Source organism: Cervus canadensis, chromosome 3 (genome assembly GCF_019320065.1).
Source record: "Cervus canadensis isolate Bull #8, Minnesota chromosome 3, ASM1932006v1, whole genome shotgun sequence".
NCBI classification, from domain to species: domain Eukaryota; kingdom Metazoa; phylum Chordata; class Mammalia; order Artiodactyla; family Cervidae; genus Cervus; species Cervus canadensis.
The window spans coordinates 112,338,861-112,360,505 of record NC_057388.1 but is presented as its reverse complement, the minus strand read 5'-3'; the positions used below and the strand labels follow the sequence as shown (position 1 = coordinate 112,360,505).

Sequence of the window (21,645 nt, the reverse complement as noted above, 5' to 3'; positions counted from 1 at the left end):
TGCCTGGTGCCCCCTCCCCGCCGGTTACACCCAGCCAGGGGCCAGGGCAGGGGGCTGGCTAGCGGAGCCCCTCCCAGACGTACCAGCAGCACGGTGCCTGGGGGGCAGACACAGCCCCCCGGGCTGCCTGGGGTGCAGGGGTGGTCAGCGTCAGGACTGTCACAGGTGAGGAGGCAGGCTCCAGGGACGTAGACGAGCCCACGGGGGCAGAAGGCCCGGGGCGGAGCGCAGTGGTGAGCAGTGCAGTTCCAGAGGCCCCTCTCCTGGCAGACACTGCCGGAGGTTGGGAGGCAGGGAAATGACCTCACTTCCAGGCCCCTGACCTGCCCTGGGACAGCCTCAGGATCCCAGGGGTCCAGAGCCCCTAAACTTGTGGGAAGGTCCAGCTCTGATGCTGGAGACCTGAGTGTCTCACCCACAACCCCAGTTGCCACAAGCACAAGAAGTGTGACAAGCACCTGACCACACCTGGGATTACACACTGCCACCCTGCCCCAACACCAATAGGAGCCATTCTCTGGGCTCTGGGGAGAGGCCGAGATACTGAACAACCCTACTCCCAGTACAGGTGGGAGAAGGGTTTCACTGAAGTCTTACCCACCAAACTCTGGACTCCGGCACAGTCTCTATAGATCTGCAACTTCTCTTTATGTCCTAACCCTTAGAAGAGCCTCTGGACCACCCTCAACTGGAATTCAGAGACCTGGGTTCTGTCCCTCATCATTAACAAGCTCTGTGACTCTGCAAGCTGTTTAGCCTATCTGCACTTCAGTTTCCTCATCTGCAAAATGGGAACAATTCTTCTGCTTCCTACTTTATTAGGGTATTGGGCTTCCCTGGTGGCTCAGCGGGCAAGAAACTGCCCACAGTGCAGGAGACCACAGGTTCGATCCCTGGGTGGGGAAGATCCTCTGGAGGAGGGCATGGCAACCCATTCCAGCACTCTTGCCTGGAGAATCCCATGGACAGAGGAGCCTCGAGGGCTACAGTCCACAGAGTCCCAAAGAGTTGAACTTAGCACTGACGCAAGAAGTAAGTAAGGTTAAACAGGCAATGTACATAAGAGGGTTTTATAAGCCCTAAAGTGCTCCACAACTGAGGGGATGTCATCAGTGCTCTAATGGGCGTGCCATCCTCCCCACATCCCTCAGCCCGTTTCTCTAAGCTCCACCTTTTCACCCCCAGCTCTTTGACTCCCCCAACAGGTCTCTGCTCTCACCAGTGGTTGCAGTCCTTCATAGTGGCACTGCCAGGGGCATAGCGATGGGCCCCAAGCTGGCAGGAGCACAAGTTGGGGGGCACACACTGGCCCTCGGGGTCCCACAGCAGCCCCAGGGGGCAATTACAGCCGGCCACACAGCTGTCCAGCTCCCCACAGTCTTCAGGCTCCCCGCAGTTGCGACCGCATGCTGGGGCACACTCCTGGTACTCCTGGCCACCAGGACACAAGACAGCTGGGCACAGAGACACATGCAGGTCAGAGGCTGCTCTGCCCCCTTGCCTCCGAAAGAAAACAAAGCCAGCAATCTGCGGAGGTCAGAGATCCTTCTGGGACCCTCCCCTGCTGCAAAGTCCCTGGATCCCCTGTGCTGGAGGGAGTGTAAGGGTGCAGCTGGCTGGCTGAGCAGACTCACGGCAGAAGGTCCGGTTTCTCCAGGAAGGCAGGGCACCCTCCTGGGCACAGCGCCGAGCATAGGCCGCAAGCACCGGGCACAGGCAGTCCCGGCCAGGGGCGCAGCCACACACAGCTGCCAAGCAGCGCAGGTGGAACGGCTCCCTGTCCACCAGCCCGTGGCACTCCTTGGAGGGAGACAAGGAAATGAGTCAGCTCCTCCCCATTGATTCCCCACTGCCACCTCCCGGTGCTCAGCAGCCCTGGCATGGCTCGGAGTGGGGCCTTCCCAGGAGTCCAGGAGGATGGCAGGGCAGGTATTGATCCCATCTTACAGGGGCAAACAGGAGGAGAGTCCCCAAGCTGGCTACCTGGAAGGCTGGGTCATGCAGGATGGCACAGGCTACCTCCGCAAAAACCTGGCGCTCAGTGTGGGTGCTGCAGGGGGAAAGCGGGGTGCTGGCCTCCAAGGAGCATGTTCCCCCGCCTGCCACCTGGAACTTGCTAGCAAAGGCAGTGATACTGGTCTCCACATCACCAGCAGGGGTCAGGAAGTCATCCTGCTGATTCCGGGTGAAGGTGCCACACAGACCCTGCACCTGGGTCGCAGAAGTGGGCACGGGACAGTCAATTCCAGGCCCACAGCGGCCGGGCCCAGCCACTCACCCGCCCCCTGGGCACACCTGTTGGGCGTGGCGGGGGTCCAGGGTGATGTAGGCTGCAGCGTCGGACACTCCCCAGAGGATGTGGGCACCAGGCCAGCGCAGCAGCAGGAAAGAGGAGGAGGCCCGGGAGACACTGAGGCCCCCAGCTGCACTCCAGGGCAAGGCCACATCCTGCCCGTCAACAAGCACAGCTCCTGGAATAGGGGGTCTGTGAGGGGGCCACCCCCAAAGGGCTGGTCTAGGCCGATGAGGTGGAGGGAAGGCACATTTCGGGATGGGGCTGTTAAGAAAGGGAAGGACCCAGGGTAGGAGGTGGGGAGCTTCGTCTCGGCGGGCCGCTCACCCTGAGCAAGGGGAACTGGGGTGACCCCTGGGAGGTCACCCATCCCACCTGAGCAACCCCCATGGGACCCTTAGCACCTACTTGGCCTTTGCCCTTGGAGTCAGTGTCAGGAGGAGCTGGAAAGGGCCTGCCTGGCCTAGGTATACCGTGAGGCCTTTCAGCTCCTTCAGAACCCTTTGAATTGTATTTTCCCCTGAGGATGGGGTGGGCAGAAGATGCCTGGGAAAATCGCCACAGGCCTTTGTGCATCTTCCAGAGAAGGCAGAGTGAGGGGGAAGCTGAGGCAGTAATCCCGGTTGTGGGAGTCTAGCCGGAGAATTTGGGTTCAGCAATCACAGGGCAGTGTGGACAGAAGGTGCTGGAGAGAGCCGGAGTCCACAGGGAGAGGGGAGATGGCAGGAGGCCACTCTGGAGGGCTGCTGGGGGCGGAAGGCCTGGAAGGCAGGGACCCTGAGAGCTGGGGCTACCTGAGTCCCTGAGCTGGATGAGGGTGTCCCCCAGGGAGACAGAGATGGCGTGGAGGCAGCTCCCAGCGTCACAGTCCCCGTGCTCCAGTACAATCAGCAGCTGCTGCTTGGCCAGGTCCTGGGCAGATGGTGAGGAACGTGGTGGGGCTGGGGCGGGAGGGTCCCTCCTGGGCCTTCTCCTGTTTTACTGGACGCCCACAGCCCACACTCCGGACAGCTCCCACCCAGAACTGTGCTGACCGCCTGCCAGCCATCCGCACTCTGTGAGGTGAGGGGCTTAACCCTCACCAACGGCTGGCATGTGTGACTGTGTGTGTGTACGCATGTACACATGTGGAAGTGTGTGTCTGTGTGTGTGTACATGTTGAAGTGTACGTGTGACTGTGTGTATGCACGTGCACGTGTGGAAATGTGTGTGTATGCACGTGCACATGTGGAAGTATGTATGACTGTGTGCGCACGTCACATGTAGAAGTGTGTGTGTATGCGTGCATGCGCGCAGGTTCGGGCAACATGCCTCCTCCCCCTGTGGGGACGTATGCTCACGTCTCTGAGTGCCCACAAGGGTGCACACACGGTAAATCTATGTGCACACGTATGAGAGCATCGCAGGAGCCCCTGTTTGTGTCTACGTGGGGAGTCACCTCACTTTACCCGGGGAGGAGTGCTGGGGACGAAGGCGGACTCTTCTTTATTTGCCCTCCCCTTCGCCCCCTGGGGTCGTTTTGCAGGAAGGAGCGTGTGTGACAAGCCCAGCTGTCCCGTCTGTAAGAAAGGACTGTGCGGGTGAGTTCTGCGTGGCGCCCCCGGCCCGGGGCGGCGCTGACAGTCAGACTTCCACGGGAACCTGAGGCGCCGGCGAGAACCCTGGGGGCAGGCTCGGGAGTGTGCGGTTGCCATCTTCCCTCCCGAGCCGGGGCCGTCTCAGCGTCTCCCTGGACGGCTGTCTCGTTTATTCATTGGTTTCCTTACAGTCACTGCTCCCCCCACCCCCACCAGCACCCTAGGAGGGCCCCCCGGGCTCTAGCACGACCCCCCGCTTCCGCTCCCGCGGTCTGCGGGCGCGGCACACCTGCACCAGGCTGAAGCGGCAACGAGCAAGGCCGCGGAAGGCGAAGCTCCGCCCATCGAAGGTGACGTAATGCCCGTCCCCTCCCACCGCGCACTCGGCTGCGCACGGCGCCTGCGCGCAGAGCCAGCGGCCGTCCCTGCACACGCTGTGGGCAAAAGGGCAGGGAGACGGTGCTTGGGGTCCTTGCCGCCGGGGGCCGGGGGTGGGAGTGCGGGGGGACCGAGCTGGAGACTCCCTCCCACCCCCACCGCCTCAGCACTCTGGTCCCCCGGCACTCCCTTCCCCCCCGTTAGGACTAGAGGTCCGCTGATGGAGGTCACCCGCTGGGTTTTTAAGCAGGACGATTAATGCCTTGAGAGGTTGCAGGTCATTTGCAAAGGAGGCCCCCCAAAACGGAGGCAGGTTGCAGAGCAGATGGCATAAGAGAGGGATCAGAGGGGACCTACGGGTAGCCCTTCAGCCCCCCGCGAAAGGGCCCGCCAGGCCCGCGCACCCACCACGGGTTGCAGAGCTGGCGCACGGTGTCCCCAGGCTCGTAGCGCCGGCGTCGGCGGAAGCAGGGGCAGCGGGCGGCGGGCACGCACAGGGCGCCGTCCCAGAAGAGGCCGGGCGGGCACTCGCAGCCGCTCACGCACTCTTCCCCGCAGCTCCGCTCGCCTCCCTCGCCCACTGCCGAGCAGCTGGGCGGGCAGGCCGAGGCGCAGTCGGAGTACAACTGGCCCCCCGGACACAGGCGCTCTGCGGGTTACAGGGGTGGGCTGTAAGACCCAAGGAGCTCCCCGCCTCCGGCCAGAGCCCACTGGCGGGACCTCCCCACCCCCCCCCCCCAGAGAAACAGAAGCCACGCGAGGGCCCTCGGTCAGTTCCCCGGTTCCGCGGGGTGGGGAGGCCAGAGGCTGGGCAGAGAGGGGCAGGCAGCCGCACTACCGCAGAAGCCGGGCTTCCTCCAGCGCACCGCGATGCGCCGCGCCGCACAGTCCTGGGCGTAGCTGGCCAGGGTGGCGCACACGGCCTCCAGCCGCTCTGCCCGCCCACTGCCCGCTGGGGCCCCAGCACAGTAGGCGAAAAGGCAGGCCTCGTGGTACTCTGCAGGGGGGACCTGCCGAGACAAGACAGCCCCTCAGCCAACCAGCCTCCACCAGCGCCTCCCTCCTCTTGCTTCTGAAACGGCCCTTGTTTTACGATCAAACAGGAGAACCCTTCAAGGGACCTTAGAGATAACATTGGGGCCGGCTCATCCCCCAGAGATCAAATCAAGGCGGGTGGGGCGGGGTGCCCTGACCCATGCCCCAAAGCAATTTGGGGGCAGGACCAGGGGCCCAGTTTGGCACCTCCCTAGCACTCCCCACCTCTCTAATGCCTGATGCCACCTCCACCCTCATCCATACCTGGGTGTGGCATTCCCTAAATGGGCCTTCCAGCAGCTGGTGGCACACATCCTGGGCTTCAGCCCGAAGCTGGCCAGCCTCCAAGCCCGTCTCTGTGCCCCTCAGGGGGTCCTCACAGCCTTGAGTTGCCTCCACTGCATCCAGACACCCAGGCTGAGGACAATTGGAGTCAGGCCAAGGAGCCAGGATGAGGGATATTAACCAGGACATCAGGAAACTGGCCACTGCCCTGGCAGCTGGTTCAAGACCCCGCCCTCATGGCCACCAGCCCAGACATCCTGGGACTGTGGAGGGCAGCAGAGTGGCAAGCCCAAGTGGATGTGGGGGCCAGGATCACTGTGAACCCACAGGCAGGAGGTTAGATAACTAGCTAGTGAACCAAAATTTGTTGGTGACCAGGTTGGTGAGCAGGCAGAAAGCGAACCCAGCACTGCAGTCTCACCTCTGAGTCTGGGAGTCTCCAGGAATTCCCAAAGGTGGCAGCTAACGCAGCCAGTCCCCTGCCGGGCTCTAGGAAGTCATCTGGGGGAGGTTGAGGCAGAGTGGCTATGTCTGGGGACTCCTGTCTCCCCTTCCTTCCCACAGCAGCAACCAAACCTCACCCCTACTCACCCTCAGGCTGACCGTTGTAGACCCCACAGAGGCCTTGAGTCTGTCCCTGGAGCTCGTGGTCCACAGAAATGGAGACAGAACTGGAGCGGTCCAGCCGCACAATGACCCCCAGGCCCCCTGACAGCACCAGCCAGTCCCCTTGCCACTGCAGGCTGAGCCCTGGGCAGGAGAAGCGGGGAGTCACAGCCCCACCCCTCCCACCATCACACCGGTGGTCAAACTGTCCTGGGAAGGAAAAAAGGGCTTCTCACTATTCTAGAGAGTTCTGCACCCTGTACCCTTTAAAGCAGAAGCCACTGGTTTCCCATCACAGACTTCTTTTGAGAAGTTGATGAACGCTATAGATGTGCTCTTGAGAGCAAACTACAGGTAAACTACAACACACACACACACACACACACACACACACACCCCTACCTCACTCCTCAGACTCCAGGCAAGACAGAACTCTGGGAGGAGCCTGACCCATCTAGCAGCACAAAAGCCCGGCCTCTGAGGCCTGGGTGCAGGGGAGTGTGGGGCGGGGGTGGGGGGGTGAGTAGTGGGACTTTCCCGAGGTCACCCTGTGAGGGGGTAGGTTGCAGGGGCAGGGGATGAGGACCACGACCTCCTGGCATCTCAGCGGGCTCCCTCATCTCCAAATGCTGACTCCCAACAGCCATGGGGGGTGTCGGGAGGCTGTGGGGGCCCACCCAGCTGCCCAGCTTCAGCTGCCCTCTGACCCGCGCCCTGTGGATGGACAGACTGTCCCAGAGAAGTGAATCGGGCCCTGGGCCACCTCCTGGTGCCCACAGCCGCCTTACCAGGGAGCAGCTGAGACGCCCCCTCGGGTACCAGCCGCCCGTTCACAGAGACGTTTTCACCCCGGATCAACACCTCCTCTGGTCCCATCATCACCCGGGCCTGGGGAGGGGGGCGACACATGGAGGAAGAGGGGGTCAGTGGCCCTCCTCCTCCTGTGTCCAACTCCCTCTCTGTGTCTGGACCCATCTCCCTCCTCACCAGCTGACAGTGCCCAGGCTGGGGACAGTGCCCCCGGGGCTGGAGGTGGACGGCCCAGGTGGCATCAGCCGCGCCCGCCAGCAGGTAAGTGCAGCGGCCCAGGAAGTGGAAGTGGCGTCCGTCGAAGGTGCGATAGTGGAAGCCGGACCAGGTGGCGCAGGTGGCCGAGGGACGCTGGTGCTGGCTCCAGAGCTGGGCCACGGCCCCCGCCAGGGGCTGCAGGATGGCTGGGGAGGGCGTGCTGCCTGGGGGAGATACACCAACGGTGACCTCTGAGCGTGGGAAGTGGGGGCAGAGTGGTCAGTGCACGGTTACCAATGGTGACCAAAGGTGGGAGGCGGCTTGTCTGAGCCAAGAGGGCAGTGGGTTCCACAGAGGGACCCAGAGCTCAAGAATCCTAAGTGGGGTGCCTGTTGGGGAGGGGGGTGCCAGCCGGGGCTGTGCCTTTCACGCAGGCTGGAGCTCCGGGGACCCACCGGGTCGTCTGTGGTTGGAGCAGCGGTGGCAGGTCTGGGAGCGGCCATCTCGCCAGCTGTGTCCCCAAGGCCGGGCACAGCACTCCTCCAGGCTTGCTGCAGACGCGTTCACTGAGCCTGCCTCCAGGTTGCACATTAAGGTGGCAAAGCAGCGGCCCTCGGGGATGGCCTCTGCAAGGGCTGCGGTGGACGCAAAGAGAGAACGGGGTGGACCCAGACGTTCCGCCTGGACCCGGCTTCCCTCCCCAGGCAGCCTGCTGCCTCCGGGAAACCCCGGATCTGGGCTGATCCCAGGTGCTTACCTAGGGTGCAGTGGATGCCCCCCCAGCCTGGGCAGCAGGCCCTCACTGTCCGGTTCCAGGCAGCAGGCCGGGTCTCTGGGGGTCTGGGTCCATGGAGCAGGGGGGAGGGGACAAGATGGCAGTGTTCAGCCCCATCCCTGGGAACGGCCTGGGACACCGCCTCTGGTCACCTGCTCTCTAAGAGGCTTTATTGTGTAATTTTCCATTCTTGGTGTCAATTTCCAAAGCGAGAATGATCTCAGGAAGGCGGACTGAGGGGTAGGCAGAGGCAGCAGGCATCTTGACCCTCCCCGGCGCTGCCCACGGACATGCCCACTCATCCACCACCCCGTTCCCCCACTCGGCCCCCCGTGAGTTCACCCGGACCTGCTTGCCAAACACCTGCATCTCCAGGTCACCGCCCAGTCCTCCCCCGCTCTCAGGAGGTCACCCCACTGCTCTCGCCAGCCCAGCGGGCTCCTCGGCACTCACTTATAGATGGCACAGAGCCCCGCACGGCCACTCCAGGTCAGGTCCAGCTGCCAGCCCCGGCGCTGGTAATGCTGGAGGCTGGCACAGGGCACCAGGTCCTCCTGACGGGGGGTGACTTCCTCCTCCACCAGGACGGTCTCTGTCCGCTCACACCACCGCCTGCCCACGGACGGGGACCCACAGCTGCAGCCACTGTCCCCCTCTGCCCGGGAGGCCCTGTCCCACGACCCCACTCTAGGGGAGAGTTTACTGAAGAGGAGGCTGACTCAAGCGGGCTGAGGAGGACGAGGAGGGATGGGGGAGTCTGGCTGCCCCAGAAGTCTCGGGCTGGGAGGAGACGGCCCCGAGGTGGGCTCCTTACCCATCAGCCAGTGCCCATGCCACCCCGAAGAGGAGGGCAGGGAGCAGCATGGCGACCCCTGGTCACCTGTCAGGGGGCTCTGAGGCTCTGCGGAGGCCGTGCTGTGGCAGGGATGCAGAGAGGCCAGGCCAGGGCTCCCCGGCCCGCCCCCGATGGCGGCGGATGCTGCAGCCTGGCCTCAAGGGTCCAAGGCAGCCTGAGGCAGTGAGAGCAAGGCCTGGGAGGCCGGGCAGGCTTTATCTCAGCCCTGTGCCCCAGAGCACCAGCTGCCCAGAAACAGATTGGACCTGCCTACACATGGCATGGTCCCCTCCAATGCCAGTTCTCCCTGGAAACAGTGCCCTTCCTGGGGTTTGTGTGTGTGTGTGTGTGTGTGTGTGTGTGTGTGTGTGACACTCTGGGCCTCTGATAACCCACACTCCCTGGAAACAGTGCCCTTCCTGGTGTGTGTGTGTGTGTGTGTGTGTAATGAAGGGCCGCAGCCAGACACTCTGGGCCTCTGATAACCCACACTCCCTGGAAACAGTGCCCTTCCTGGTATGTGTGTATATGTGTGTGTAATAAGGAGGATCCACGTGTGTCTGTGTGTGTCTGTGTGTGTAATGAGGGGCCACAGCCAGACACTCTGGGCCTCTGATAGCCCACACTCTCAGGCCTTACCACCAACTACTGTGGACGTGGATAAACCACACTCTTTCTGGGCCTCAGTTTCCTTACTAGTAAAAACCTCAGGGCCTCCAGGAAATCATGGGGGGTAGGACAGGGGTTCCATGAATACTTTGAAATTGTGTGTGTGCGTGCTTTTCTGATGACAGTTCCATAACTTCTATTAGATTCTCAAGGGGAGCCATGACCTCACACCAGAGTTGAGTCACAAGGCCACGGCCTTCTGGCTCTCAAGTCCAGAGTATCTGAGCCTCTCCCCTGTCCCTTTTCTGTATCTCCTGCCCCCACCCCAACCCCACGAACCAGGCACTCCAGAAATGAGGGTTGGTGAGCAGAAGGTACGGGGTTTCCAGGGTGGTTGGATTGTTTGGGGCCAGGGGTCCCTCTATGCGGTCTGACTTCTCACTGAGGGTGATGATGTGTGGCCGGCTGGGTCCACCCTGGTGCCCTAGGGTTCGTGGAATCCAGAACCAGGAAGCTCAGGCAGGGCAATGACAGCCAGCCTCAAGGAAGAGTGCTTGGGGTAGGAAGAGGGGGCGGCAGGAGGCAGAGGGGCCCTGGAGACAGCTCTCCCAGCCCTGGGGGCCAGACAACCAGATGGAATAATCTGGAATAATCGGAGCATCCGGTTAGAAGCCAGCAGCTTCTTCTTCACTCCCCAGGGGAATCCTGGTTACATCCTGGTTACTGGTCCCCAGGGGGATCCTAGTTACATCCTGGTTACTGATCCCCAGGGGGATCCTGGTTACATCCTAGTTACCGGTTACCAGCTCCCAGGACACCCAGGCCAAACTGTGGCCTGGGCCTCGTACCCCAAAACCCTCCAGCCCCTGAGCCTGATGCGCCTGACTTCAAACATCCCACACAGTCACCGCACCTGTGGGTGTGTGTGTGATGGTGGGTGGAGGAGGTGGCTGCCAGGAACCAGAGCTGTGCTAGGCATTCTTCTGGGCCAAGCGGGAGTGCAGTGAATCTCTCAGGGAGCTCCTGGATGGGGGGGCGGGGGGTCCCTGGAAGGGTCCCAGGTCAGGCCCTGGACACCCAGCTGTCCCCAGCTCTCACACATGCATACCTGGGCACACCCTCCAGCACCTCACGCGCTCACACTTCGCTGCAGGTGTTACAAGGACACACGCAGGTGCTCTGGCCCTGCACAGGCACACAGCCATGTGCTCTGTTCCCAGGGCCATCCTGCAGTCTAGAGAGCAGGCCGGGAACTGCTGGCTGAAGCAGCGCATCCCGAAGGTAGAAGGGCCCTTCACAGCTGATCCGGAGGAACCCTGCGCTCCTCCAGGTACCCCCTGTCCCTGTCTCCCTCATCCTAGACATCAAGAAATATTGGTGTGGCCCTGCAGCTCGCCACTGTGCCTCTCTGTCCCGTAGGATACCCCCGGGTGATGGGGTGTGGACAGTCAGGGAAGCCTGCTCTTTGCTCCAAGAGCCAACCTCCCTCTCCATGCCCTGCTCTAGGGAACTGGAGGAGATTGGAGAAGGAGGTTAGGAAGGGAGGCCTGGAAGAACCAGCCCACAGTTTAGATGGAGGAGGACAGGATATTGGGAGCTTTCAGGAACTGGGGTGTCCCAGTGGCAAGGCTGCAGAGAAACATCACAGCTCAGGGCAGGGACCTCTGAGGGTTGAGGGCATCCCTCCAGCCAGCCAGGAGGGTCCTGCCCATCACGTCCAGGGGACTACCCCGCCCCCCAACTCTGGGAGGCAGGGGCTCCCCCGATGATGCTTCAGTCCTTCACACCGCAGGACTCCGGCCACACCCCTGAACTTCCTCCCCCCTACCCCCACTCCAGCCCTGCCTTGTCCCAGGTGACCTAGTTGGAAGCCCTGACCCCCATTTCCACTCCGAAGGTCAAATTCTTCGCAGGCACCGGGGCCGGCGTCTGGTCTCCTTCGGGCTCACCTCGAAGCCCCGAGGGACCGTGGGGTGGGGTGTGGGGGGAGCGGGTACGAGTTGGGGTGGGTCCGAGCGGGATCCGCTGGAATGCAGGACAGGGCCGGAGCCTCCCAGACCGACCCCACTGACCGACAGTCGGGGGACTGGATCCCCAACGCCGCCGGAACGCAGCGAACGCACAAACACTCCTGGCGGGGCCTCGCGATTCAAAGACCGAAGCCCAGACGCTGGCTCCCCTCCCCCGAGCAGGCCCCCTCCTCTCCCCCCAACTCTTCACCTCCTCCCCCACCCCACCCCCCGACGCCCCGCGCGCCACCACCCCCGGGCTCCTCCCTCCATGCCTGCCAGCACCCTCCCTCGCCGCCCAAGTGCCCTTCCTCCCCTCCCTCTTCCCCTCCCCCATCCTTCTCCCCCCCACCCCTTCCCTTCCTTTCCCTACCCTTCCCTTCCCTTCCCCTCCCCGCTCCTGCGTTCCCACTTTCCGGCACCGACCGCGGGCCGTCGTTGGTCCAGACCTTCACCTGCCCGCCGGGACCCGGCTCGGCACCCCTCCTCCCCCAGGGCACCCGATCCCTGACCCGCCCCCCCTTCCTCCTCCTCCCCCCGCTCCCCTGCTCCCTCTCCCTCCGCGTCTTCTCCTCTCCGCCTCCCCGCGAAGTTTCGGGGCTGTCAGTCTGTCAAGTCTCCCGGGCCGTCCGCACCCGAGCTGCAGAGCCCGCGAGGGGGAGCAGGAGAACCCGGCGCCCTGGTCGGAGCCGCGTCGGGGCCCGTCCCGGCCGCACCCGCAGCCGCCGCCCGCGCCGCGCAGGTGACAGCCCCCGGGGTGCGGGCGCTGAGAGCGCGGGGTGGGGTGGGGGGCAGCTGGGAAAGGGGGGGCCCCGAGGGCACAGGAGGGGCGCGACCCGGGGGAAAGCGGGATGTTGGGACAGGGGAGGAGGAGGGCCTGATTGGGTGGGACGGGGGGGTCAGGGCTCCGGGGAGAGCCGAGAGACAGACCTGGAGGGCTGGGCGGGCGCCGGGAACCGGGGGCCGCGTGGGGGTCCGGGGGGGGGACGGGGGGGAGGCCCGAGGAGAGGAGGGGGAGGGCTCAGGGGAGGGGGCCCGGGGGAAGGCGAGGAAGTGGAGGCGCGGGGACCCGGCGTTCGGGAGGGGCGCGAGAAGGGCGCTGACAGGTGAGCCTGGGAGCCCGGAGCGCCTGGAGCGAGGTCCGGGCGGGGGGCCACACGGGGGCGGGGGGCGGGGAGGCGGGAGGGGTCCCTGGGCTGGCGGGGGGAAACTTGAGAAGTCGGCGGGGAGCAAAAAAAAACGGGGCAGGGGGCCACCGAGCGGGAGGGGAGGGGACGCGGAGGTGGGCTGGGAGGCCGGGTCGGGGAGGGGGGCGCAGGGCCGGGGACAGCGGTCGGAGTGAGCGGCCCAGCCGTAGACCCCGAGGTTTGGGTGGGGGGCGGCTAGAGGAGGGGGTGGGGCTCGGGAAGCGGACGGGGAGGGGGCTGGGAAGAGCCGTTCTGGGGAGTGGGGCTCCGGAGGGAAGGGAAGCGAGAGGCTGCCGGGGAGGCGGAGGGGGAAGGGAGACCGGGCCTCGGAGGGGGAGGGAACCGAGGTGAAGAGAGGAGAGGAGAAGGAAGGGAAGCCGGGGTGGGGGAGGAGAGGGCCGGGGAGGGGAGGAAGGAAAAGAGGAGGGGGAAGGAAGGGAGGGCTGTGCGATCGGGAGGGGTGAGGAGGCGGGGGGCGGGCAGGGAGAGCCCGAAGGGGCGGGGGAGGCGGCCCCGGGCCCGGGGAGGGGGAGGGGAGCGCCGCCGCGGAGGCTGCCCAGGCGGAGGGTCAGGGGGGCGGTGGCTGCGGAGCGCAGACCCCGGCGGGGCCAGGAGGGGTGGAGCGGGCGGGCTGTGGGCAGGGGCGGGGCCGGGGGCGGAGCTGGGGAGCCAGCCAGCTCCGGTGGGGAGAGAGGGCGGAAGGCGGAGGGCGAGGGAGAGGGGAGCGGTGCAGGGACCGCTGCCAGGGAGGCTGTCGGGGCGGGGGGAGGAATGGGAGGGGAGTCTGCTGGAGGATGGGCAGGGGACCCGCAGGAGAGGGAGCCGCCGTGGGGGCTTGGAGGGCAGGGTGTCCGGCCCTCGGAAAGCCCCGCGGGGGAGGGGCGATGGTCTTGAGGTCGGGTTCTGGGGTGATGCTCTCAAGAGCTCTTTCCTGCCTCCGGGGAGGACCCTCCTCCGAGGGCCTCCCCAACCCGAGGCCCCAGTAGTGATACCTCCGGCCCCCCCAACCCCACCCCAGGCTGGCTCCTGTTTCACCAGCTCCTGCGATGACAACTGGAGTGCCGAAGAGACGAAGTTTCCCGCTCCCCAGCTCAGGTCTCCCACTCTCCACCCTCTCCCCAAAGAGTCGGTGGATTTCTGACCCCCCAGGCAAGGGCCCTGGGGAGGAGGGGGTGGTGGTGGGGAGAGCTGATGGGCTGGTGCTGGACCCCAGAAACCTGCAGGTGAGGGTGAGAAGCTGATTTCCAGAGCTGACCCCGAGCTTAGCGTGCAGAAATGGCTTCAGCGCTTCTCCCCACGTTCAAAGGCGTCTGCTTTCTGAAACCCATGGTCCCTCAACTCCCTCACCGTCCCTGAGGACATCCCCTTTGGAGCCCCTGGGGCTAGCTTATGGGAAGAGGTTGGGCAGAGCCAGGGCCCAGGTGGAAGCTGCAGAGGAGAATCTGAACAAGGATGTATGTTCTCCTTAGGGTCCGTGGCCGGATCCCCAGGAGGAGTCACCCTGGGTTGCCATGAGAGAGAACTTGGAGGCCCTCAGCTCCCTGGGTAAGTGGTAGAACTGGAGGAACCTGGGTGGGGGGCAGGGAAGTAGGAGGCTTCAAGGGCATACCGTGCCTGTTGTTGTTCAGTCGCCCAGTCATGTCTGACTCTGCGACCTCATGGACTGCAGCACACCAGGCCTCCCTGTCCCTCACCATCTCCCGGAAGTTTGCCCAAGTTCATGTCCATTGTCTGTGAAGGGAGATGGCCCTTCACGGATCACTGCCTTGTCATGGCAAAGGGGCTTGCATAACACAATGAAGCTATTAGCCATGCCCTGCAGGGCCACCCAAGACGGATTGGTCATAGTGGAGAGTTCTGACAAAACGCATGATCCACTGGAGGAGGGAACAGCAAACCACCCCGATATACTTGCTGTGAGAACCTCATGAACTGTATAAAAAGTTATCAGGCCTGCTGCTTCCCTAATTCAGACTGTAGAGCATCCCCAGGAGGCTTCGACCCTGATACCCCTGAGACCCTGGGGGCCTTTAGGGCAGCATCCTTTCTGGTTTCATCACAAAGACTGTCTGCCTGGTCCATGCTAGAGGTTGTGCTAGTACTAACAGAACACCAGGATAGTTAAATCTATTCTCTCTTTAAATCTATTCATCTCTGTCCTTGATTCGATGTAAGGCAGCTAAAGTTGATATTTGGTCAGGTTGCTAGGGAAGCTGGTTGTCCCTTGTCCATGCTGGTTAGAGACCTCACTTTCCTTAACTCCCAGGGGAAAACTCTTTCGGACTGGGAAGGGGAAGAGCCACCATCTTGGATCACCTCTTCTGTTTGACATGCTTGACTTGCACCCATCCTTTTGCCTGTAACAGGACTCTCTGTGGGACAGCCGGAGATGACCCCCCAAAGTGAGCCTGGGGAAGGGTCCCATGACGCCCAGGAGCGCATGTCCCCTCCCCGAGAAGAGAGAGTGCCGGGTACATGCTCAGGTAAGTGGGGAATGCGGAAGCTGGCTCAGGACCAGTCTTCCTTCCTCTGTTCATCAAGTATTTATTGAACACCTACTAAGTGCCCCACGCTATTCTAGATACTTGGGATACCTCAGTGACCAAGGAGACAAAAGATCCCTGCTTTCCAGGAGCTTAATCCTAGTGAGGGCGGAGGACTAGCAGACAACAAATGTAGGAATAAATGCATTTATAGCCTGGGTTAGAAGAGGCTTTGTGGGTGGGGCAGGCAGGATTGAATAGAGGGGTGAGAGTCAGCCTCATCAGGAAAGTAAGATTGAAAGGGGTGGCTAAGCAGATACCAGGAGAAGAAGCCTAAAGCAGGTGTGGACCTGGCCTTCTGACGTCCCCATCTTCTCCAATGATTTGCCTGGAAACGGGTCCATCTGGTACCTAGGAGGTTCCCCATCTCTCCTCCTTGGGCCTCTTGGAAGCCTCAGGGTAGGGACCATCCTTACTTCCACTCTCTTACACACACGTGTTCCAGAAGCCCCTCACACTTGTGGCTCTTGCAACCTGCATGGCCTGGGGCGGCTGGGAACTCAGCCCCTGCAGGTTTGATGTGGGACCACTCCTGCCTGTGGGGCTGGGGCCAGGTTTCAGAAGACCCTGCCTCCTGGCACCAGGGGGGACCTCTCTCCATCTCCAGCATCCTTGAGGTAGCCTGTTCTCTGCCAGGGCACGAGGCCCCCAGACCGGAGAAAGGTGCCCACAGGGAACAAGCTGAAGCTCCCTGCAGAGGAGGCCAGGTGTGTGCACCACGCAAGCCCGAGCCCATGGGCTCCTGCCCAGGTGAGTCTTCCCAGCAGTCCATCCCACCAGGGGGCCAGGCGGAGGGAACAGGGGTGTACGGGGCACCGTGTAAAAAGAAAGCCATCCCAGGGCCTTCCAACCCAAGATGAATCAGGCCCTGCCACCTTTCTGCTATAGAGCTTCAGCACCCAGCAGGAATTCTGCATCCACAGACAACAGGAATCTGAAAGACTGGTCACCAAAGAGAAATACACTGTCACTTCAACATCTTCCAGAAGTCTTACCTTCCCATTCTCTCTCTCCCAGTCTGTTGACAGCTTGAAGTATGATTCCCACGAAGATATGTGGTATCGATCAACCTTTTCATTATCGATCCCCACACCTGCTCCCTCCCCCAAATCTCCACTGACCTTGGTGCTACCCAGATGAGCTGTTGTATTTGACGCATCGGCCCCTATCCATGATGATCAAACAGTTGGTTCCCTCCACAATCCTACCCATCACTTCCTTCCACCACCACCAGCCTTATCACCTCTTCCCTGAGTGATGTCACCTTTTCCACAAGGGCTTATTTGGTGCCCACTCGGGCTAGGCTGTGTTAGGTAGAGCAGATGGAGATGGGCTGTAGAGTGACGTGGTCCTGGTTCGAATCCCTGCTCCACGTTTTGTAGCTGAGTGATCTTGGGTAGGCTACAGGAGCCTCAGTGTGTTCACAAGGAAGAAGGGTAACTTCTGCGCAGGGGTTTGGGTGAAGGTTTGTGAGCGTGTACACACAGTTCCTCATCTCCAGTTGGCTGTCAGTACATGGTGGCAATCCTCACGCTGTCTGCCCTCCAGAAACTGAAATCTGATACCAGTATGAGCTAGAATAAAGAATGAGAAGAACAAATAACGAAAGCTTTTGTTAATTTGTGCTCCGTGTTGAGACAGGTGTAGACTTCAACTCGGATGAGGCTGGAGTGGAGGATGGGAAGACATCCAGAGCTGACTTAGAAGTAGGAAGTTGATGTATTAATAACTGGGGTTGTAGGAGACCAGCCTGCCTGAAGTGAGGGACTTAGGCCTGGGAGTATTAGGAGAGTTGGACTGGGTTGGGGTGAGCCTCAGATGCAGCTAGAACAGACTTTATCCTCTCAGAAATGCGAAGCTATTGATGGTTCTTTGGTAGCAAAGTGGCACAAAGAAAATGAAAGTGATATCACAGTATGATAAAGAGCTGTTTGAAACGGATGGATCGATTGGTAAAAGAAATTGGGAGGAAATCTAATTGTGATAATTCAAGCCCCAGGCTATTACAGACTTTTAGAGCCAGACAGGACCTCCAATCACCTGGTTCCAAGGCTGTCAAACAAGAATCACTTTGGGAGCTTGAAAGAAAGAGAACAGCTTCACAGGCCTGGGTCCCCTAGATGCACTTAGTCAAAGTTCCCCAGGAGATTATGAAGTGGCACCAGATTTAGACACCATGAACTGGTCCAATGCTTACGCCTAAGCAAGCTAACAAACTCAATTCAAAGAAAACTCAAAGAGATTAAGTGACTCAACTGTGGTCACACTGCTGCTTAGTGACAGAGAAAAACCCAAATGGACCCTCTCGGTCTGGGTTCTGAACTCCTTCCTCTTGGCTGGGTCATCTCTGTGCCCAAGAAGGGCAGAGCGCCAGGGGAACCTGTCTCAGACCTGCTTCCCCCAGAGGGCCCTCCCTGCTTCTCCAGAGGTTGGCACCATTGGTTCCCCAAATCCTGTAAGCTCAATCCTCTTCTTAAAACGGGATTTCCCACCTGGCTCTAGAAGTGAAGGGAGTAGGAGCAGGGAGGAGCCTTTGAGAAACCACAGGAAGGAATGCAAAGGTCTCTATGGTCACTGGCAAGGAGTTAGAAAATCCCTGGAGAAGGGAATGGCAACCCACTCCAGTATCCTTGTATGGAGAATCCCATGGCACGCAGGCTGTACAATCCCCGGGGTCGCAAAGAGTCAGACACAACTGATCGACTAACACAGAAACAAGGTGAGTGTCAAGGCCAGCCCACAGAAGGAGGCTGTAGACGGAGTAGATCCAGGAAGGTGGGGTGTTTGCTGATAAGCCTGCTGAGCTGCAGTTGATTCACAGGGCACAAAAGGGAGTTGCTTGTCTGCAGATGAGAGACTGTGGTTCCAGAAAGGAGTGGGCTTGACAGCAAGATGGGGGTGGCCCCCCTTCCCGTGGGCCTCTGAGCCCTCAGAGTGAAAGCTGAAGACTGAACCCTGAGTGAGGGTAAAGGGTGTCCACCATAGAGGCAGGGTCTCGTTAAGAAGGCAGGCAAGCCTAGGAGAAAGCACCCGCTGGCTTGGAGAGCCCAGGAGGAGGACTTGCTGTGATCCTCCGATTTGGACATTCCCAGGAACTTTCCAGTGGAAGGAGCAGGAGCTAGGCTTAGGGGCTCCAGGAAGTGGTGGTCCTATTGGCAAACAAACAGATCAGGTGAAAGCCACTCAGTCCACTTTTTGCGACCTCATGGACTATATATGGAGAATGTGGAATTCTCCAGGATAGAATGGTCCTGGAATGGGTAGCCTTTCCCTTCTCCAGGTGGATCTTCCCAACCCAGGGATTGAACCCAGGTTTCCTGCATTGCGGACGGGCGCATTCTTTACCAGCTGAACCACAAACGTGGGGTTTAACAGACTCCTCTTGTTTTGCCCTTTCAGGGGATGAGTGGATGATTCGGAAGGTGAAGGTAGAGAAGGAGGAGGATCGGGAGGCCCACGAGGAGGCAGAATGGCCCCAGCATCTGGCATTACGCCCCAGCCCCTTTCCCCCGCCGGACCTGGGGTCTCTGGCCGCCGCGTATAAGCTGGAGCCGGGGGCCCCAGGGACACTGGGTGGGCTCGCCCTGGCCGGGTGGGTCCCGACCGCCTCGGAGAAGCCCTACGGCTGCGGGGAGTGCGAGCGCCGGTTCCGGGACCAGCTGACCCTGCGGCTACACCAGCGGCTGCACCGCGGCGAGGGCCCGTGCGCCTGCCCCGACTGCGGCCGCAGCTTCACGCAGCGCGCGCACCTGCTGCTGCACCAACGCAGCCACCGCGGCGAGCGGCCCTTCCCCTGCTCGGAGTGCGACAAGCGCTTCAGCAAGAAGGCGCACCTGACCCGCCACCTGCGCACGCACACCGGCGAGCGGCCCTACCCGTGTGCCGAGTGCGGCAAGCGCTTCAGCCAGAAGATCCACCTGGGCTCGCACCAGAAGACGCACACGGGCGAGCGGCCCTTCCCCTGCCCCGAGTGCGAGAAGCGCTTCCGCAAAAAGACGCACCTGATCCGCCACCAGCGCATCCACACGGGCGAGAGGCCCTACCAGTGCGCGCAGTGCGCCCGCAGCTTCACGCACAAGCAGCACTTGGTGAGGCACCAGAGGGTGCACGCGGCGGCCGGCCGCACCCCGCCCTCTCCCGACGCGCCCGCCTCGCCCACGTCCCCTGCCCCGTCCCCCACCCCCTCCCCTGCCGGCCCCAAGCCTTTCTCCTGCTCCCACTGCGGCCTGAGCTTCGGCTGGAAGAAGAACCTCGCCACGCACCAGCGCCTGCACAGCGGCGAGGGGCGCCCTTTCGGGTGCGATGAGTGCGCTCTAGGCGCCCCTGTGGACCCCGCGGCCCCCGAGCCCTTGGCCTGCGCGCCCCGAGGCACACCGGCGCTCCCGGGCGCTCCGGCCGGCGAGCGGTCCTTCCTCTGCCCCGAGTGCGGGCGCAGCTTCGCCCACGGGCAGCACCTGGCGCGACAGCGGCGGGTCCACACGGGCGAGCGGCCCTTCGCCTGCGCGCAGTGCGGCCGCCGCTTCGGCTCGCGGCCCAACCTGGTGGCCCACTCCCGGGCGCATAGCGGCGCCAGGCCCTTCGCCTGCGCGCAGTGCGGCCGCCGCTTCAGCCGCAAGTCGCACCTGGGCCGCCACCAGGCGGTGCACACGGGCAGTCGGCCCCACGCCTGCGCCGTGTGCGCCCGCAGCTTCAGCTCCAAGACCAACCTGGTCCGCCACCAGGCGGTGCACACGGGCTCCCGCCCCTTCCCCTGCCCGCAGTGCGGCAAGAGCTTCAGCCGCAAGACCCACCTGGTGCGACACCAGCGCGTCCATGGAGGAGCCGCCCACCCGGCCTCCGGAGCTGACCTCTCGAGCCCAGCCTGGCCTACGCCCACCGACGTGGCCGCACCCGCGCTCTTCTTCTGAGCTTCGTTCTAGCCCGGACCTGGGCTTTCCCTACGTTTGCTCCCTGGTTCCAGAGACCCATGCCGGACATCTCCTGGGCACCGTGGCCTGGATTGCCCGTGGCCATTTTCCTCTCTTCTCCATCCTGCAGGGGGAAAGCCTGGAAAGGATACCCGGCTTTGACCTTCTGTGTCAGAGACAGGGCTAAGAGTAAACCCTTGATGGGAACAGTTTAGGCCTGAGTCCTTGGAAATGTCCCACTAAGAGACCCCATGGAAAGATGATGCTTCCTGGACCACTCCCAACGGAGGACTGAGTCAGGAACCAATACAGGGGCAGGGAAAGAATGGCGATCTGTATACTGAAAGTTTCATTAAAATTACAATCCGAAGGTTCTGGGGCTGTGGAATGAGTTGGGGATGGAACCCCTGACTTTTCTCAGCCACCCTTTTCTGCCTTAGTCCACACACACACACCCCTTCCCATCCTATCTGGGTGAGTTCAATTTAGCCAGCTGCCAATAATGGGCTTTCTCAAATCAAAATATGATACAGCTAATTACTGAATCGCTCTCTTGCTCCTTTGACCTTAGCTCAAATCTGACAAGGAGGAAACATCAGTATACATTTCTCATGCCAGGGGTCGAAGGTTTAACTGTAAGGAAGACGAAAAGAGAGGAAGCAGGGTGCCCCTGGCTGTTCCCATGGAGACGGGGTGCCACCGAAGGCTTGGAGCTCCAGGGCTCTGCCTGGGTTTGCAGCTCTCCCAAGGGGATCTCAGAATAGCAGCCCCACCTGCCTCTCTGCCTGCAGCAGGGGGAAGGACGTGAGTGACAGATGAAGTTTCCCGTTAAGTTCTCTTTATGATGGCGGCTTGATCCAGACATCCCTAGCTGAGCTGCCCCAGCCGAGGCTGACAGGAGAGCTGACTGACCGGGAACGGTAGGATGATGGGGGAGTGTGTTGGACTTGGAGTGAGAAGTCTTACGCTTGACTTTTCCTCAGTCTCTTTAGGACTTGGAGCAGAGCCCTTCGTTTTCCTGGGTCTCTGCTTTCTCCTTACACTAAGATTGTTGATGTTGATGAGGGCTGAGGCTTTTTTCCAATTCTAACGTCACCATCAGCAAGATAGCACTCGTGGTGAAGAATCTGCCTGCCAATGCAGGAGACATGAGACATGGGTTCAATCCTTGTGTAGGGAAGATCCCCAGGAGGAGGAAATGGCAACCTTGCCTGGAGAATCCCATGGACAGAGGAGCCTGGTGGGTTACAGTCATAGGGTCACAAAGAAGCAACTTAGCACAAAGGTTTCAGAATAAACTTAGCAAATATTTACTGGGTGCCAACATTGTGCCAGAGGATGAGATGGTTGGATGGCATCACCGACTCAGTGGACATGAGTTTGAGTAAGCTTGGGAAGTTGGTGATGGACAGGGAAGCCTGGCGTGCTGCAGTCCATGGAGTCCCTAAGAGTCGGACACGACTGAACTGAACTGAACTACTTTGTGCCAAGTCTTGCACTAAGCATGGGCAACAACAGTAAGCAAGAGCTTACAGGAAACAGGAGGATTGTAGGGCTAGGGCCAGCACAGAGGGCTTTGCGAGTGGCACCCAAAATCT

The 21,645-nt window shown here is 61.4% G+C and overlaps 2 protein-coding genes across 7 annotated transcripts in view; one reads left to right on the top strand and one right to left on the bottom strand.

Moving 5' to 3' along the window:
- Nucleotides 1-10,451, bottom strand: part of LOC122438844 (SCO-spondin) — a gene marked incomplete at its 5' end in the record, with an annotated part of 52,612 nt that extends 42,161 nt beyond the window's left edge. The window contains 19 exons of the mRNA XM_043464052.1: nucleotides 84-273; nucleotides 1,220-1,454; nucleotides 1,635-1,800; nucleotides 1,984-2,211; nucleotides 2,296-2,471; nucleotides 3,088-3,205; nucleotides 3,742-3,852; nucleotides 4,160-4,304; nucleotides 4,657-4,897; nucleotides 5,087-5,258; nucleotides 5,548-5,700; nucleotides 5,990-6,069; nucleotides 6,160-6,318; nucleotides 6,963-7,062; nucleotides 7,162-7,406; nucleotides 7,638-7,817; nucleotides 7,940-8,022; nucleotides 8,411-8,569; nucleotides 10,315-10,451. Of these exons, the coding sequence (XP_043319987.1) occupies nucleotides 84-273; nucleotides 1,220-1,454; nucleotides 1,635-1,800; nucleotides 1,984-2,211; nucleotides 2,296-2,471; nucleotides 3,088-3,205; nucleotides 3,742-3,852; nucleotides 4,160-4,304; nucleotides 4,657-4,897; nucleotides 5,087-5,258; nucleotides 5,548-5,700; nucleotides 5,990-6,069; nucleotides 6,160-6,318; nucleotides 6,963-7,062; nucleotides 7,162-7,406; nucleotides 7,638-7,817; nucleotides 7,940-8,022; nucleotides 8,411-8,569; nucleotides 10,315-10,451 (3,078 nt within the window). The remainder of the gene's footprint in view (nucleotides 1-83; nucleotides 274-1,219; nucleotides 1,455-1,634; nucleotides 1,801-1,983; nucleotides 2,212-2,295; nucleotides 2,472-3,087; nucleotides 3,206-3,741; nucleotides 3,853-4,159; nucleotides 4,305-4,656; nucleotides 4,898-5,086; nucleotides 5,259-5,547; nucleotides 5,701-5,989; nucleotides 6,070-6,159; nucleotides 6,319-6,962; nucleotides 7,063-7,161; nucleotides 7,407-7,637; nucleotides 7,818-7,939; nucleotides 8,023-8,410; nucleotides 8,570-10,314) is intronic.
- A 1,334-nt stretch (nucleotides 10,452-11,785) lies between these two features.
- Nucleotides 11,786-20,421, top strand: ZNF467 (zinc finger protein 467). 6 transcript variants are annotated; one of them, XM_043464049.1, is made up of 6 exons: nucleotides 11,786-12,152; nucleotides 13,616-13,692; nucleotides 14,067-14,142; nucleotides 14,964-15,080; nucleotides 15,777-15,890; nucleotides 18,540-20,421. In XM_043464049.1, exons 3-6 carry the CDS (start codon nucleotides 14,109-14,111, stop codon nucleotides 20,045-20,047), a joined length of 1,773 nt encoding a protein of 590 aa, XP_043319984.1. In that variant the 5' UTR covers nucleotides 11,786-12,152; nucleotides 13,616-13,692; nucleotides 14,067-14,108; the 3' UTR covers nucleotides 20,048-20,421. The 6 variants fall into 6 exon arrangements, with proteins under 6 accessions (XP_043319984.1, XP_043319982.1, XP_043319986.1 ...); XM_043464051.1 differs by lacking the exon at nucleotides 11,786-12,152 and adding an exon at nucleotides 12,317-12,516; XM_043464047.1 differs by lacking the exon at nucleotides 13,616-13,692.
- The last annotated feature ends 1,224 nt before the right edge of the window (nucleotides 20,422-21,645 follow it).

What these genes read in the sequence shown, in the direction of transcription:
- ZNF467 (XM_043464045.1), top strand. Translation starts at nt 13,644, where the DNA reads ATGACAACTGGAGTGCCGAAGAGACGAAGTTTCCCGCTCCCCAGCTCA. An exon ending in TGGACCCCAGAAACCTGCAG is followed by an intron (nt 13,821 to 14,066) that starts GTGAGGGTGAGA and finishes TGTTCTCCTTAG; the next exon opens with GGTCCGTGGCCGGATCCCCA. An exon ending in AGTGCCGGGTACATGCTCAG is followed by an intron (nt 15,081 to 15,776) that starts GTAAGTGGGGAA and finishes GTTCTCTGCCAG; the next exon opens with GGCACGAGGCCCCCAGACCG.